At 39.4% G+C, this 17547-nt stretch overlaps 1 protein-coding gene across 1 annotated transcript in view; it reads left to right on the top strand.

The window, feature by feature from the left end:
• The window catches only part of LOC139659330 (trichohyalin-like), a gene marked incomplete at its 3' end in the record, with an annotated part of 31672 nt that extends 14590 nt beyond the window's left edge, over positions 1–17082 (top strand). Inside the window, exons 11-23 of the mRNA XM_071537561.1 lie at positions 613–729; positions 1459–1599; positions 2239–2454; positions 2746–2931; positions 3670–3726; positions 6193–6249; positions 6877–7071; positions 9319–9630; positions 10090–10194; positions 11638–11838; positions 14368–14563; positions 16667–16815; positions 17035–17082. Coding sequence (XP_071393662.1) covers positions 613–729; positions 1459–1599; positions 2239–2454; positions 2746–2931; positions 3670–3726; positions 6193–6249; positions 6877–7071; positions 9319–9630; positions 10090–10194; positions 11638–11838; positions 14368–14563; positions 16667–16815; positions 17035–17082 — 1980 coding nt within the window. The remainder of the gene's footprint in view (positions 1–612; positions 730–1458; positions 1600–2238; positions 2455–2745; positions 2932–3669; positions 3727–6192; positions 6250–6876; positions 7072–9318; positions 9631–10089; positions 10195–11637; positions 11839–14367; positions 14564–16666; positions 16816–17034) is intronic.
• Positions 17083–17547: the final 465 nt, after the last annotated feature.

Below are 17547 nucleotides of genomic sequence, written 5' to 3'. Positions count from 1 at the left end.
CTCAAGCAGCTGAATGACAGGACACGTGAAGAAATCAGAAAGAAAATGGATAGATTAGAGCAGAAAAATGACGACATACAAAGACTCAGCATTCTATTGCAGCAAAAGCATGATGAACTTGATAAAGACAAAGAAAAGATGGATGGTTGTATTGAAATGATACAGAGAGAAAAGGACAGTCTGATGAGAATGAAGTCGGCCATGGCGATGCAGAAAGAAGAAATGGAAAGGGAATGGAAACAACAGCTTTTGGTGGAAAAACAAGATCTTGAAATATCCAAGAAACAAATGGAAAGAAAGAGGGATGATCCGCTGACAATGAAGTCAGCCATGGCGATGCAGAAAGAAGAAATGGAAAGTGAATGGAAACAAGAGCTTTTGGTGGAAAAACAAGATCTTGAAAAATCCAAGAAACAAATGGAAAGAGAGAGGGATGATCTGCTGACAATGAAGTCAGCCATGGCGATGCAGAAAGAAGAAATGGAAAAGGAATGGAAACAAGAGCTTTTGGTGGAAAAACAAGATCTTGAAAAACTCAAGACAGAGATGGAGAGAGAGAGGGAGGATCTTGGTAGAGCGAATGAGATGATGAATAAAGAGAAACAGGACTTGGAGTTGACGAAGTCTGACACCCAGAAAGAAATTGACATGTTACAACGAGAGAAACAAGACCTGAAGGAAGAAAAAGAGAGGCTGGAGATCACAAAAACTGAGCTACAAAACAACAAAGAAAACTTTGACAGTGTCCTGGATGAGATAAACAGAGAGAAAAGCAGCATGTCAGATTTGGCTGTTCAGCTTCAAAAAGAAAGGGAAGAACTTGAGAATGTCATGAACATTATTGCCTTGAAACAAAAAGAACAAGAACTCAAGGATGACGACATCAAAAGACAAACACAAGATCTTCAAAACAGTCGTGGCATTGCACTAGCAGAAAGAGAAGAACTGGAACTTTTGAGGAAGGATCTAATCCAGAGGAAAGATGAGGTTGAAGCTGCCATGGACAGTATCATTGGAGAGAAAGAACAGCTCAAACAAAGTAAGACTGTTATTGACAGGGAGAGAGACATGCTTGTGGATGAAAGGGACAAAATGGAAGGAGATTTATCTGAACTGAAAATGAAAGAGGATCAGCTCATGAGAAAAATGACAACCATTGAAAATCTGAGTGCAAAACTCAAGCAGCTGAATGACAGGACACGTGAAGAAATCAGAAAGAAAATGGATAGATTAGAGCAGAAAAATGACGACATACAAAGACTCAGCATTGTATTGCAGCAAAAGCATGATGAACTTGACAAAGAGAAAGAAAAGATGGATGTTTGTATTGAAATGATACAGAGAGAAAAGGACAGTCTGATGAGAATGAAGTCGGCCATGGCGATGCAGAAAGAAGAAATGGAAAAGGAATGGAAACAAGAGCTTTTGGTGGAAAAACAAGATCTTGAAAAACTCAAGACAGAGATGGAGAGAGAGAGGGAGGATCTTGGTAGAGCGAATGAGATGATGAATAAAGAGAAACAGGACTTGGAGTTGACGAAGTCTGACACCCAGAAAGAAATTGACATGTTACAACGAGAGAAACAAGACCTGAAGGAAGAAAAAGATAGGCTGGAGATCACAAAAACTGAGTTACAAAACAACAAAGAAAACTTTGACAGTGTCCTGGATGAGATAAACAGAGAGAAAAGCAGCATGTCAGATTTGGCTCTTCAGCTTCAAAAAGAAAGGGAAGAACTTGAGAATGTCATGAACATTATTGCTTTGAAACAAAAACAACAAGAACTCAAGGATGACGACATCAAAAGACAAACACAAGATCTTCAAAACAGTCGTGGCATTGCACTAGCAGAAAGAGAAGAACTGGAACTTTTGAGGGAGGATCTAATCCAGAGGAAAGATGAGGTTGAAGCTGCCATGGACAGTATCATTGGAGAGAAAGAACAGCTCAAACAAAGTAAGACTGTTATTGACAGGGAGAGAGACATGCTTGTGGATGAAAGGGACAAAATGGAAGGAGATTTATCTGAACTGAAAATGAAAGAGGATCAGCTCATGAGAAAAATGACAACCATTGAAAATCTGAGTGCAAAACTCAAGCAGCTGAATGACAGGACACGTGAAGACATCAGAAAGAAAATGGATAGATTAGAGCAGAAAAATGACGACATACAAAGACTGCATGATGAACTTGACAAAGAGAAAGAAAAGATGGATGGTTGTATTGAAATGATACAGAGAGAAAAGGACAGTCTGATGAGAATGAAGTCGGCCATGGCGATGCAGAAAGAAGAAATGGAAAGGGAATGGAAACAAGAGATTTTGGTGGAAAAACAAGATCTTGAAAAATCCAAGAAACAAATGGAAAGAGAGAGGGATGATCTGCTGACAATGAAGTCAGCCATGGCGATGCAGAAAAAAGAAATGGAAAGGGAATGGAAACAAGAGATTTTGGTGGAAAAACAAGATCTTGAAAAACTCAAGACAAAGATAGAGAGAGAGAGGGAGGACCTTGGTAGAGCGAATGAGATGATGAATAAAGAGAAACAGGATTTGGAGTTTTTGAAGTCTGACACCCAGAAAGAAACTGACATGTTACAACGAGAGAAACAAGACCTGAAGGAAGAAAAGGAGAGGCTAGAGATCACAAAAACTGAGTTACAAAACAACAAAGAAAGCTTTGACAGTGTCCTGGATGAGATAAACAGAGAGAAAAGCAGCATGTCAGATTTGGCTGTTCAGCTTCAAAAAGAAAGGGAAGAACTTGAGAATGTCATGAACATTATTGCCTTGAAACAAAAAGAACAAGAACTCAAGGATGACGACATCAAAAGACAAACACAAGATCTTCAAAACAGTCGTGGCATTGCACTAGCAGAAAGAGAAGAACTGGAACTTTTGAGGGAGGATCTAATCCAGAGGAAAGATGAGGTTGAAGCTGCCATGGACAGTATCATTGGAGAGAAAGAACAGCTGAAACAAAGTAAGACTGTTATTGACTTGGAGAGAGACATGCTTGTGGATGAAAGGGACAAAATGGAAGGAGATTTATCTGAACTGAAAATGAAAGAGGATCAGCTCATGAGAAAAATGACAACCATTGAAAATCTGAGTGCAAAACTCAAACAGCTGAATGACAGGACACGTGAAGACATCAGAAAGAAAATGGACAGATTAGAGCAGAAAAATGACGACATACAAAGACTCAGCATTGTATTGCAGCAAAAGCATGATGAACTTGACAAAGAGAAAGAAAAGATGGATGGTTGTATTGAAATGATACAGAGAGAAAAGGACAGTCTGATGAGAATGAAGTCGGCCATGGCGATGCAGAAAGAAGAAATGGAAAGGGAATGGAAACAAGAGATTTTGGTGGAAAAACAAGATCTTGAAAAATCCAAGAAACAAATGGAAAGAGAGAGGGATGATCTGCTCTCAATGAAGTCAGCCATGGCGATGCAGAAAGAAGAAATGGAACTGGAATGGAAACAAGAGCTTTTGGTGGAAAAACAAGATCTTGAAAAACTCAAGACAGAGATAGAGAGAGAGAGGGAGGACCTTGGTAGAGCGAATGAGATGATGAATAAAGAGAAACAGAACTTGGAGTTGATGAAGTCTGACACCCAGAAAGAAATTGACATGTTACAACGAGAGAAACAAGACCTGAAGGAAGAAAAAGATAGGCTGGAGATCACAAAAACTGAGTTACAAAACAACAAAGAAAACTTTGACAGTGTCTTGGATGAGATAAACAGAGAGAAAAGCAGCATGTCAGATTTGGCTGTTCAGCTTCAAAAAGAAAGGGAAGAACTTGGGAATGTCATGAACATTATTGCCTTGAAACAAAAAGAACAAGAACTCAAGGATGACGACATCAAAAGACAAACACAAGACCTTCAAAACAGTCGTGCCATTGCACTAGCAGAAAGAGAAGAACTGGAACTTTTGAGGAAGGATCTAATCCAGAGGAAAGATGAGGTTGAAGCTGCCATGGACAGTATCATTGGAGAGAAAGAACAGCTGAAACAAAGTAAGACTGTTATTGACAGGGAGAGAGACATGCTTGTGGATGAAAGGGACAAAATGGAAGGAGATTTATCTGAACTGAAAATGAAAGAGGATCAGCTCATGAGAAAAATGACAACCATTGAAAATCTGAGTGCAAAACTCAAGCAGCTGAATGACAGGACACATGAAGACATCAGAAAGAAAATGGACAGATTAGAGCAGAAAAATGACGACATACAAAGACTCAGCATTGTATTGCAGCAAAAGCATGATGAACTTGACAAAGAGAAAGAAAAGATGGATGGTTGTATTGAAATGATACAGAGAGAAAAGGACAGTCTGATGAGAATGAAGTCGGCCATGGCGATGCAGAAAGAAGAAATGGAAAAGGAATGGAAACAAGAGATTTTGGTGGAAAAACAAGATCTTGAAAAACTCAAGACAGAGATGGAGAGAGAGAGAGAGGATCTTGGTAGAGCGAATGAGATGATGAATAAAGAGAAACAGGACTTGGAGTTGACGAAGTCTGACACCCAGAAAGAAACTGAAATGTTACAACGAGAGAAACAAGACCTGAAGGAAGAAAATGAGAGGCTAGAGATCACAAAAACTGAGTTACAAAACAACAAAGAAAGCTTTGACAGTGTCCTGGATGAGATAAACAGAGAGAAAAGCAGCATATCAGATTTGGCTGTTCAGCTTCAAAAAGAAAGGGAAGAACTTGAGAATGTCATGAACATTATTGCCTTGAAACAAAAAGAACAAGAACTCAAGGATAACGACATCAAAAGACAAACACAAGATCTTCAAAACAGTCGTGGCATTGCACTAGCAGAAAGAGAAGAACTGGAACTTTTGAGGAAGGATCTAATCCAGAGGAAAGATGAGGTTGAAGCTGCCATGGACAGTATCATTGGAGAGAAAGAACAGCTCAAACAAAGTAAGACTGTTATTGACAGGGAGAGAGACATGCTTGTGGATGAAAGGGACAAAATGGAAGGAGATCTGTCTGAACTGAAAATGAAAGAGGATCAGCTCATGAGAAAAATGACAACCATTGAAAATCTGAGTGCAAAACTCAAACAGCTGAATGACAGGACACGTGAAGACATCAGAAAGAAAATGGACAGATTAGAGCAGAAAAATGACGACATACAAAGACTCAGCATTGTATTGCAGCAAAAGCATGATGAACTTGACAAAGAGAAAGAAAAGATGGATGGTTGTATTGAAATGATACAGAGAGAAAAGGACAGTCTGATGAGAATGAAGTCGGCCATGGCGATGCAGAAAGAAGAAATGGAAAGGGAATGGAAACAAGAGATTTTGGTGGAAAAACAAGATCTTGAAAAATCCAAGAAACAAATGGAAAGAGAGAGGGATGATCTGCTCTCAATGAAGTCAGCCATGGCGATGCAGAAAGAAGAAATGGAACTGGAATGGAAACAAGAGCTTTTGGTGGAAAAACAAGATCTTGAAAAACTCAAGACAGAGATAGAGAGAGAGAGGGAGGACCTTGGTAGAGCGAATGAGATGATGAATAAAGAGAAACAGGACTTGGAGTTGACGAAATCTGACACCCAGAAAGAAATTGACATGTTACAACGAGAGAAACAAGATCTGAAGGAAGAAAAGGAGAGGCTAGAGATCACAAAAACTGAGTTACAAAACAACAAAGAAAGCTTTGACAGTGTCCTGGATGAGATAAACAGAGAGAAAAGCAGCATGTCAGATTTGGCTGTTCAGCTTCAAAAAGAAAGGGAAGAACTTGAGAATGTCATGAACATTATTGCCTTGAAACAAAAAGAACAAGAACTCAAGGATAACGACATCAAAAGACAAACACAAGATCTTCAAAACAGTCGTGGCATTGCACTAGCAGAAAGAGAAGAACTGGAACTTTTGAGGAAGGATCTAATCCAGAGGAAAGATGAGGTTGAAGCTGCCATGGACAGTATCATTGGAGAGAAAGAACAGCTCAAACAAAGTAAGACTGTTATTGACAGGGAGAGAGACATGCTTGTGGATGAAAGGGACAAAATGGAAGGAGATCTGTCTGAACTGAAAATGAAAGAGGATCAGCTCATGAGAAAAATGACAACCATTGAAAATCTGAGTGCAAAACTCAAACAGCTGAATGACAGGACACGTGAAGACATCAGAAAGAAAATGGACAGATTAGAGCAGAAAAATGACGACATACAAAGACTCAGCATTGTATTGCAGCAAAAGCATGATGAACTTGACAAAGAGAAAGAAAAGATGGATGGTTGTATTGAAATGATACAGAGAGAAAAGGACAGTCTGATGAGAATGAAGTCGGCCATGGCGACGCAGAAAGAAGAAATGGAAAGGGAATGGAAACAAGAGATTTTGGTGGAAAAACAAGATCTTGAAAAATCCAAGAAACAAATGGAAAGAGAGAGGGATGATCTGCTCTCAATGAAGTCAGCCATGGCGATGCAGAAAGAAGAAATGGAACTGGAATGGAAACAAGAGCTTTTGGTGGAAAAACAAGATCTTGAAAAACTCAAGACAGAGATAGAGAGAGAGAGGGAGGACCTTGGTAGAGCGAATGAGATGATGAATAAAGAGAAACAGAACTTGGAGTTGATGAAGTCTGACACCCAGAAAGAAATTGACATGTTACAACGAGAGAAACAAGACCTGAAGGAAGAAAACGATAGGCTGGAGATCACAAAAACTGAGTTACAAAACAACAAAGAAAACTTTGACAGTGTCTTGGATGAGATAAACAGAGAGAAAAGCAGCATGTCAGATTTGGCTGTTCAGCTTCAAAAAGAAAGGGAAGAACTTGAGAATGTCATGAACATTATTGCCTTGAAACAAAAAGAACAAGAACTCAAGGATAACGACATCAAAAGACAAACACAAGATCTTCAAAACAGTCGTGGCATTGCACTAGCAGAAAGAGAAGAACTGGAACTTTTGAGGAAGGATCTAATCCAGAGGAAAGATGAGGTTGAAGCTGCCATGGACAGTATCATTGGAGAGAAAGAACAGCTCAAACAAAGTAAGACTGTTATTGACAGGGAGAGAGACATGCTTGTGGATGAAAGGGACAAAATGGAAGGAGATCTGTCTGAACTGAAAATGAAAGAGGATCAGCTCATGAGAAAAATGACAACCATTGAAAATCTGAGTGCAAAACTCAAACAGCTGAATGACAGGACACGTGAAGACATCAGAAAGAAAATGGACAGATTAGAGCAGAAAAATGACGACATACAAAGACTCAGCATTGTATTGCAGCAAAAGCATGATGAACTTGACAAAGAGAAAGAAAAGATGGATGGTTGTATTGAAATGATACAGAGAGAAAAGGACAGTCTGATGAGAATGAAGTCGGCCATGGCGACGCAGAAAGAAGAAATGGAAAGGGAATGGAAACAAGAGATTTTGGTGGAAAAACAAGATCTTGAAAAATCCAAGAAACAAATGGAAAGAGAGAGGGATGATCTGCTCTCAATGAAGTCAGCCATGGCGATGCAGAAAGAAGAAATGGAACTGGAATGGAAACAAGAGCTTTTGGTGGAAAAACAAGATCTTGAAAAACTCAAGACAGAGATAGAGAGAGAGAGGGAGGACCTTGGTAGAGCGAATGAGATGATGAATAAAGAGAAACAGAACTTGGAGTTGATGAAGTCTGACACCCAGAAAGAAATTGACATGTTACAACGAGAGAAACAAGACCTGAAGGAAGAAAACGATAGGCTGGAGATCACAAAAACTGAGTTACAAAACAACAAAGAAAACTTTGACAGTGTCTTGGATGAGATAAACAGAGAGAAAAGCAGCATGTCAGATTTGGCTGTTCAGCTTCAAAAAGAAAGGGAAGAACTTGAGAATGTCATGAACATTATTGCCTTGAAACAAAAAGAACAAGAACTCAAGGATGACAACATCAAAAGACAAACACAAGACCTTCAAAACAGTCGTGCCATTGCACTAGCAGAAAGAGAAGAACTGGAACTTTTGAGGAAGGATCTAATCCAGAGGAAAGATGAGGTTGAAGCTGCCATGGACAGTATCATTGGAGAGAAAGAACAGCTCAAACAAAGTAAGACTGTTATTGACAGGGAGAGAGACATGCTTGTGGATGAAAGGGACAAAATGGAAGGAGATTTATCTGAACTGAAAATGAAAGAGGATCAGCTCATGAGAAAAATGACAACCATTGAAAATCTGAGTGCAAAACTCAAACAGCTGAATGACAGGACACGTGAAGACATCAGAAAGAAAATGGACAGATTAGAGCAGAAAAATGACGACATACAAAGACTCAGCATTGTATTGCAGCAAAAGCATGATGAACTTGACAAAGAGAAAGAAAAGATGGATAGTTGTATTGAAATGATACAGAGAGAAAAGGACAGTCTGATGAGAATGAAGTCGGCCATGGCGACGCAGAAAGAAGAAATGGAAGAGGAATGGAAACAAGAGATTTTGGTGGAAAAACAAGATCTTGAAAAACTCAAGACAGAGATGGAGAGAGAGAGGGAGGATCTTGGTAGAGCGAATGAGATGATGAATAAAGAGAAACAGGACTTGGAGTTGACGAAATCTGACACCCAGAAAGAAATTGACATGTTACAACGAGAGAAACAAGACCTGAAGGAAGAAAAAGATAGGCTGGAGCTCACAAAATCTGAGCTACGTCACAACAAAGAAAACTTTGACAGTGTCCTGGATGAGATAAACAGAGAGAAAAGCAGCATATCAGATTTGGCTGTTCAGCTTCAAAAAGAAAGGGAAGAACTTGAGAATGTCATGAACATTATTGCCTTGAAACAAAAAGAACAAGAACTCAAGGATGACGACATCAAAAGACAAACACAAGACCTTCAAAACAGTCGTGCCATTGCACTAGCAGAAAGAGAAGAACTGGAACTTTTGAGGAAGGATCTAATCCAGAGGAAAGATGAGGTTGAAGCTGCCATGGACAGTATCATTGGAGAGAAAGAACAGCTGAAACAAAGTAAGACTGTTATTGACAGGGAGAGAGACATGCTTGTGGATGAAAGGGACAAAATGGAAGGAGATTTATCTGAACTGAAAATGAAAGAGGATCAGCTCATGAGAAAAATGACAACCATTGAAAATCTGAGTGCAAAACTCAAACAGCTGAATGACAGGACACGTGAAGACATCAGAAAGAAAATGGACAGATTAGAGCAGAAAAATGACGACATACAAAGACTCAGCATTGTATTGCAGCAAAAGCATGATGAACTTGACAAAGAGAAAGAAAAGATGTATAGTTGTATTGAAATGATACAGAGAGAAAAGGACAGTCTGATGAGAATGAAGTCGGCCATGGCGACGCAGAAAGAAGAAATGAAAGAGGAATGGAAACAAGAGATTTTGGTGGAAAAACAAGATCTTGAAAAACTCAAGACAGAGATGGAGAGAGAGAGGGAGGATCTTGGTAGAGCGAATGAGATGATGAATAAAGAGAAACAGGACTTGGAGTTGATGAAGTCTGACACCCAGAAAGAAATTGACATGTTACAACGAGAGAAACAAGACCTGAAGGAAGAAAAAGAGAAGCTGGAGATCACTAAAACTGAGTTACAAAACAACAAAGAAAACTTTGACAGTGTCCTGGATGAGATAAACAGAGAGAAAAGCAGCATGTCAGATTTGGCTGTTCAGCTTCAAAAAGAAAGGGAAGAACTTGAGAATGTCATGAACATTATTGCCTTGAAACAAAAAGAACAAGAACTCAAGGATGACGACATCAAAAGACAAACACAAGATCTTCAAAACAGTCGTGGCATTGCACTAGCAGAAAGAGAAGAACTGGAACTTTTGAGGAAGGATCTAATCCAGAGGAAAGATGAGGTTGAAGCTGCCATGGACAGTATCATTGGAGAGAAAGAACAGCTCAAACAAAGTAAGACTGTTATTGACAGGGAGAGAGACATGCTTGTGGATGAAAGGGATAAAATGGAAGGAGATTTGTCTGAACTGAAAATGAAAGAGGATCAGCTCATGAGAAAAATGACAACCATTGAAAATCTGAGTGCAAAACTCAAACAGCTGAATGACAGGACACGTGAAGACATCAGAAAGAAAATGGACAGATTAGAGCAGAAAAATGACGACATACAAAGACTCAGCATTGTATTGCAGCAAAAGCATGATGAACTTGACAAAGAGAAAGAAAAGATGGATGGTTGTATTGAAATGATACAGAGAGAAAAGGACAGTCTGATGAGAATGAAGTCGGCCATGGCGATGCAGAAAGAAGAAATGGAAAGGGAATGGAAACAAGAGATTTTGGTGGAAAAACAAGATCTTGAAAAACTCAAGACAGAGATGGAGAGAGAGAGGGAGGATCTTGGTAGAGCGAATGAGATGATGAATAAAGAGAAACAGGACTTGGAGTTGACGAAATCTGACACCCAGAAAGAAACTGACATGTTACAACGAGAGAAACAAGACCTGAAGGAAGAAAAAGATAGGCTGGAGCTCACAAAATCTGAGCTACGTCACAACAAAGAAAGCTTTGACAGTGTCCTGGATGAGATAAACAGAGAGAAAAGCAGCATATCAGATTTGGCTGTTCAGCTTCAAAAAGAAAGGGAAGAACTTGAGAATGTCATGAACATTATTGCCTTGAAACAAAAAGAACAAGAACTCAAGGATGACGACATCAAAAGACAAACACAAGATCTTCAAAACAGTCGTGGCATTGCACTAGCAGAAAGAGAAGAACTGGAACTTTTGAGGAAGGATCTAATCCAGAGGAAAGATGAGGTTGAAGCTGCCATGGACAGTATCATTGGAGAGAAAGAACAGCTCAAACAAAGTAAGACTGTTATTGACAGGGAGAGAGACATGCTTGTGGATGAAAGGGATAAAATGGAAGGAGATTTGTCTGAACTGAAAATGAAAGAGGATCAGCTCATGAGAAAAATGACAACCATTGAAAATCTGAGTGCAAAACTCAAACAGCTGAATGACAGGACACGTGAAGACATCAGAAAGAAAATGGACAGATTAGAGCAGAAAAATGACGACATACAAAGACTCAGCATTGTATTGCAGCAAAAGCATGATGAACTTGACAAAGAGAAAGAAAAGATGGATGGTTGTATTGAAATGATACAGAGAGAAAAGGACAGTCTGATGAGAATGAAGTCGGCCATGGCGATGCAGAAAGAAGAAATGGAAAGGGAATGGAAACAAGAGATTTTGGTGGAAAAACAAGATCTTGAAAAATCCAAGAAACAAATGGAAAGAGAGAGGGATGATCTGCTCTCAATGAAGTCAGCCATGGCGATGCAGAAAGAAGAAATGGAACTGGAATGGAAACAAGAGCTTTTGGTGGAAAAACAAGATCTTGAAAAACTCAAGACAGAGATAGAGAGAGAGAGGGAGGACCTTGGTAGAGCGAATGAGATGATGAATAAAGAGAAACAGGACTTGGAGTTGACGAAATCTGACACCCAGAAAGAAATTGACATGTTACAACGAGAGAAACAAGATCTGAAGGAAGAAAAGGAGAGGCTAGAGATCACAAAAACTGAGTTACAAAACAACAAAGAAAGCTTTGACAGTGTCCTGGATGAGATAAACAGAGAGAAAAGCAGCATGTCAGATTTGGCTGTTCAGCTTCAAAAAGAAAGGGAAGAACTTGAGAATGTCATGAACATTATTGCCTTGAAACAAAAAGAACAAGAACTCAAGGATAACGACATCAAAAGACAAACACAAGATCTTCAAAACAGTCGTGGCATTGCACTAGCAGAAAGAGAAGAACTGGAACTTTTGAGGAAGGATCTAATCCAGAGGAAAGATGAGGTTGAAGCTGCCATGGACAGTATCATTGGAGAGAAAGAACAGCTCAAACAAAGTAAGACTGTTATTGACAGGGAGAGAGACATGCTTGTGGATGAAAGGGACAAAATGGAAGGAGATCTGTCTGAACTGAAAATGAAAGAGGATCAGCTCATGAGAAAAATGACAACCATTGAAAATCTGAGTGCAAAACTCAAACAGCTGAATGACAGGACACGTGAAGACATCAGAAAGAAAATGGACAGATTAGAGCAGAAAAATGACGACATACAAAGACTCAGCATTGTATTGCAGCAAAAGCATGATGAACTTGACAAAGAGAAAGAAAAGATGGATGGTTGTATTGAAATGATACAGAGAGAAAAGGACAGTCTGATGAGAATGAAGTCGGCCATGGCGACGCAGAAAGAAGAAATGGAAAGGGAATGGAAACAAGAGATTTTGGTGGAAAAACAAGATCTTGAAAAATCCAAGAAACAAATGGAAAGAGAGAGGGATGATCTGCTCTCAATGAAGTCAGCCATGGCGATGCAGAAAGAAGAAATGGAACTGGAATGGAAACAAGAGCTTTTGGTGGAAAAACAAGATCTTGAAAAACTCAAGACAGAGATAGAGAGAGAGAGGGAGGACCTTGGTAGAGCGAATGAGATGATGAATAAAGAGAAACAGAACTTGGAGTTGATGAAGTCTGACACCCAGAAAGAAATTGACATGTTACAACGAGAGAAACAAGACCTGAAGGAAGAAAACGATAGGCTGGAGATCACAAAAACTGAGTTACAAAACAACAAAGAAAACTTTGACAGTGTCTTGGATGAGATAAACAGAGAGAAAAGCAGCATGTCAGATTTGGCTGTTCAGCTTCAAAAAGAAAGGGAAGAACTTGAGAATGTCATGAACATTATTGCCTTGAAACAAAAAGAACAAGAACTCAAGGATAACGACATCAAAAGACAAACACAAGATCTTCAAAACAGTCGTGGCATTGCACTAGCAGAAAGAGAAGAACTGGAACTTTTGAGGAAGGATCTAATCCAGAGGAAAGATGAGGTTGAAGCTGCCATGGACAGTATCATTGGAGAGAAAGAACAGCTCAAACAAAGTAAGACTGTTATTGACAGGGAGAGAGACATGCTTGTGGATGAAAGGGACAAAATGGAAGGAGATCTGTCTGAACTGAAAATGAAAGAGGATCAGCTCATGAGAAAAATGACAACCATTGAAAATCTGAGTGCAAAACTCAAACAGCTGAATGACAGGACACGTGAAGACATCAGAAAGAAAATGGACAGATTAGAGCAGAAAAATGACGACATACAAAGACTCAGCATTGTATTGCAGCAAAAGCATGATGAACTTGACAAAGAGAAAGAAAAGATGGATGGTTGTATTGAAATGATACAGAGAGAAAAGGACAGTCTGATGAGAATGAAGTCGGCCATGGCGACGCAGAAAGAAGAAATGGAAAGGGAATGGAAACAAGAGATTTTGGTGGAAAAACAAGATCTTGAAAAATCCAAGAAACAAATGGAAAGAGAGAGGGATGATCTGCTCTCAATGAAGTCAGCCATGGCGATGCAGAAAGAAGAAATGGAACTGGAATGGAAACAAGAGCTTTTGGTGGAAAAACAAGATCTTGAAAAACTCAAGACAGAGATAGAGAGAGAGAGGGAGGACCTTGGTAGAGCGAATGAGATGATGAATAAAGAGAAACAGAACTTGGAGTTGATGAAGTCTGACACCCAGAAAGAAATTGACATGTTACAACGAGAGAAACAAGACCTGAAGGAAGAAAACGATAGGCTGGAGATCACAAAAACTGAGTTACAAAACAACAAAGAAAACTTTGACAGTGTCTTGGATGAGATAAACAGAGAGAAAAGCAGCATGTCAGATTTGGCTGTTCAGCTTCAAAAAGAAAGGGAAGAACTTGAGAATGTCATGAACATTATTGCCTTGAAACAAAAAGAACAAGAACTCAAGGATAACGACATCAAAAGACAAACACAAGATCTTCAAAACAGTCGTGGCATTGCACTAGCAGAAAGAGAAGAACTGGAACTTTTGAGGAAGGATCTAATCCAGAGGAAAGATGAGGTTGAAGCTGCCATGGACAGTATCATTGGAGAGAAAGAACAGCTCAAACAAAGTAAGACTGTTATTGACAGGGAGAGAGACATGCTTGTGGATGAAAGGGACAAAATGGAAGGAGATCTGTCTGAACTGAAAATGAAAGAGGATCAGCTCATGAGAAAAATGACAACCATTGAAAATCTGAGTGCAAAACTCAAACAGCTGAATGACAGGACACGTGAAGACATCAGAAAGAAAATGGACAGATTAGAGCAGAAAAATGACGACATACAAAGACTCAGCATTGTATTGCAGCAAAAGCATGATGAACTTGACAAAGAGAAAGAAAAGATGGATGGTTGTATTGAAATGATACAGAGAGAAAAGGACAGTCTGATGAGAATGAAGTCGGCCATGGCGACGCAGAAAGAAGAAATGGAAAGGGAATGGAAACAAGAGATTTTGGTGGAAAAACAAGATCTTGAAAAATCCAAGAAACAAATGGAAAGAGAGAGGGATGATCTGCTCTCAATGAAGTCAGCCATGGCGATGCAGAAAGAAGAAATGGAACTGGAATGGAAACAAGAGCTTTTGGTGGAAAAACAAGATCTTGAAAAACTCAAGACAGAGATAGAGAGAGAGAGGGAGGACCTTGGTAGAGCGAATGAGATGATGAATAAAGAGAAACAGAACTTGGAGTTGATGAAGTCTGACACCCAGAAAGAAATTGACATGTTACAACGAGAGAAACAAGACCTGAAGGAAGAAAACGATAGGCTGGAGATCACAAAAACTGAGTTACAAAACAACAAAGAAAACTTTGACAGTGTCTTGGATGAGATAAACAGAGAGAAAAGCAGCATGTCAGATTTGGCTGTTCAGCTTCAAAAAGAAAGGGAAGAACTTGAGAATGTCATGAACATTATTGCCTTGAAACAAAAAGAACAAGAACTCAAGGATGACAACATCAAAAGACAAACACAAGACCTTCAAAACAGTCGTGCCATTGCACTAGCAGAAAGAGAAGAACTGGAACTTTTGAGGAAGGATCTAATCCAGAGGAAAGATGAGGTTGAAGCTGCCATGGACAGTATCATTGGAGAGAAAGAACAGCTGAAACAAAGTAAGACTGTTATTGACAGGGAGAGAGACATGCTTGTGGATGAAAGGGACAAAATGGAAGGAGATTTATCTGAACTGAAAATGAAAGAGGATCAGCTCATGAGAAAAATGACAACCATTGAAAATCTGAGTGCAAAACTCAAACAGCTGAATGACAGGACACGTGAAGACATCAGAAAGAAAATGGACAGATTAGAGCAGAAAAATGACGACATACAAAGACTCAGCATTGTATTGCAGCAAAAGCATGATGAACTTGACAAAGAGAAAGAAAAGATGGATAGTTGTATTGAAATGATACAGAGAGAAAAGGACAGTCTGATGAGAATGAAGTCGGCCATGGCGACGCAGAAAGAAGAAATGGAAGAGGAATGGAAACAAGAGATTTTGGTGGAAAAACAAGATCTTGAAAAACTCAAGACAGAGATGGAGAGAGAGAGGGAGGATCTTGGTAGAGCGAATGAGATGATGAATAAAGAGAAACAGGACTTGGAGTTGACGAAATCTGACACCCAGAAAGAAATTGACATGTTACAACGAGAGAAACAAGACCTGAAGGAAGAAAAAGATAGGCTGGAGCTCACAAAATCTGAGCTACGTCACAACAAAGAAAACTTTGACAGTGTCCTGGATGAGATAAACAGAGAGAAAAGCAGCATATCAGATTTGGCTGTTCAGCTTCAAAAAGAAAGGGAAGAACTTGAGAATGTCATGAACATTATTGCCTTGAAACAAAAAGAACAAGAACTCAAGGATGACGACATCAAAAGACAAACACAAGACCTTCAAAACAGTCGTGCCATTGCACTAGCAGAAAGAGAAGAACTGGAACTTTTGAGGAAGGATCTAATCCAGAGGAAAGATGAGGTTGAAGCTGCCATGGACAGTATCATTGGAGAGAAAGAACAGCTGAAACAAAGTAAGACTGTTATTGACAGGGAGAGAGACATGCTTGTGGATGAAAGGGACAAAATGGAAGGAGATTTATCTGAACTGAAAATGAAAGAGGATCAGCTCATGAGAAAAATGACAACCATTGAAAATCTGAGTGCAAAACTCAAACAGCTGAATGACAGGACACGTGAAGACATCAGAAAGAAAATGGACAGATTAGAGCAGAAAAATGACGACATACAAAGACTCAGCATTGTATTGCAGCAAAAGCATGATGAACTTGACAAAGAGAAAGAAAAGATGTATAGTTGTATTGAAATGATACAGAGAGAAAAGGACAGTCTGATGAGAATGAAGTCGGCCATGGCGACGCAGAAAGAAGAAATGAAAGAGGAATGGAAACAAGAGATTTTGGTGGAAAAACAAGATCTTGAAAAACTCAAGACAGAGATGGAGAGAGAGAGGGAGGATCTTGGTAGAGCGAATGAGATGATGAATAAAGAGAAACAGGACTTGGAGTTGATGAAGTCTGACACCCAGAAAGAAATTGACATGTTACAACGAGAGAAACAAGACCTGAAGGAAGAAAAAGAGAAGCTGGAGATCACTAAAACTGAGTTACAAAACAACAAAGAAAACTTTGACAGTGTCCTGGATGAGATAAACAGAGAGAAAAGCAGCATATCAGATTTGGCTGTTCAGCTTCAAAAAGAAAGGGAAGAACTTGAGAATGTCATGAACATTATTGCCTTGAAACAAAAAGAACAAGAACTCAAGGATGACGACATCAAAAGACAAACACAAGATCTTCAAAACAGTCGTGGCATTGCACTAGCAGAAAGAGAAGAACTGGAACTTTTGAGGAAGGATCTAATCCAGAGGAAAGATGAGGTTGAAGCTGCCATGGACAGTATCATTGGAGAGAAAGAACAGCTCAAACAAAGTAAGACTGTTATTGACAGGGAGAGAGACATGCTTGTGGATGAAAGGGATAAAATGGAAGGAGATTTGTCTGAACTGAAAATGAAAGAGGATCAGCTCATGAGAAAAATGACAACCATTGAAAATCTGAGTGCAAAACTCAAACAGCTGAATGACAGGACACGTGAAGACATCAGAAAGAAAATGGACAGATTAGAGCAGAAAAATGACGACATACAAAGACTCAGCATTGTATTGCAGCAAAAGCATGATGAACTTGACAAAGAGAAAGAAAAGATGGATGGTTGTATTGAAATGATACAGAGAGAAAAGGACAGTCTGATGAGAATGAAGTCGGCCATGGCGATGCAGAAAGAAGAAATGGAAAGGGAATGCAAACAAGAGCTTTTGGTGGAAAAACAAGATCTTGAAAAACTCAAGACAGAGATGGAGAGAGAGAGGGAGGATCTTGGTAGAGCGAATGAGATGATGAATAAAGAGAAACAGGACTTGGAGTTGACGAAATCTGACACCCAGAAAGAAATTGACATGTTACAACGAGAGAAACAAGACCTGAAGGAAGAAAAAGATAGGCTGGAGCTCACAAAATCTGAGCTACGTCACAACAAAGAAAGCTTTGACAGTGTCCTGGATGAGATAAACAGAGAGAAAAGCAGCATATCAGATTTGGCTGTTCAGCTT

Source organism: Centroberyx affinis, unplaced genomic scaffold (genome assembly GCF_046629955.1).
Source record: "Centroberyx affinis isolate AG114_WGS23_722 - 3 ecotype Tasmania unplaced genomic scaffold, CSIRO-AGI_Caff_v1 ptg003067l_1, whole genome shotgun sequence".
NCBI lineage: Eukaryota > Metazoa > Chordata > Actinopteri > Beryciformes > Berycidae > Centroberyx > Centroberyx affinis.
This window is presented reverse-complemented; position numbering and strand designations above follow the sequence as displayed.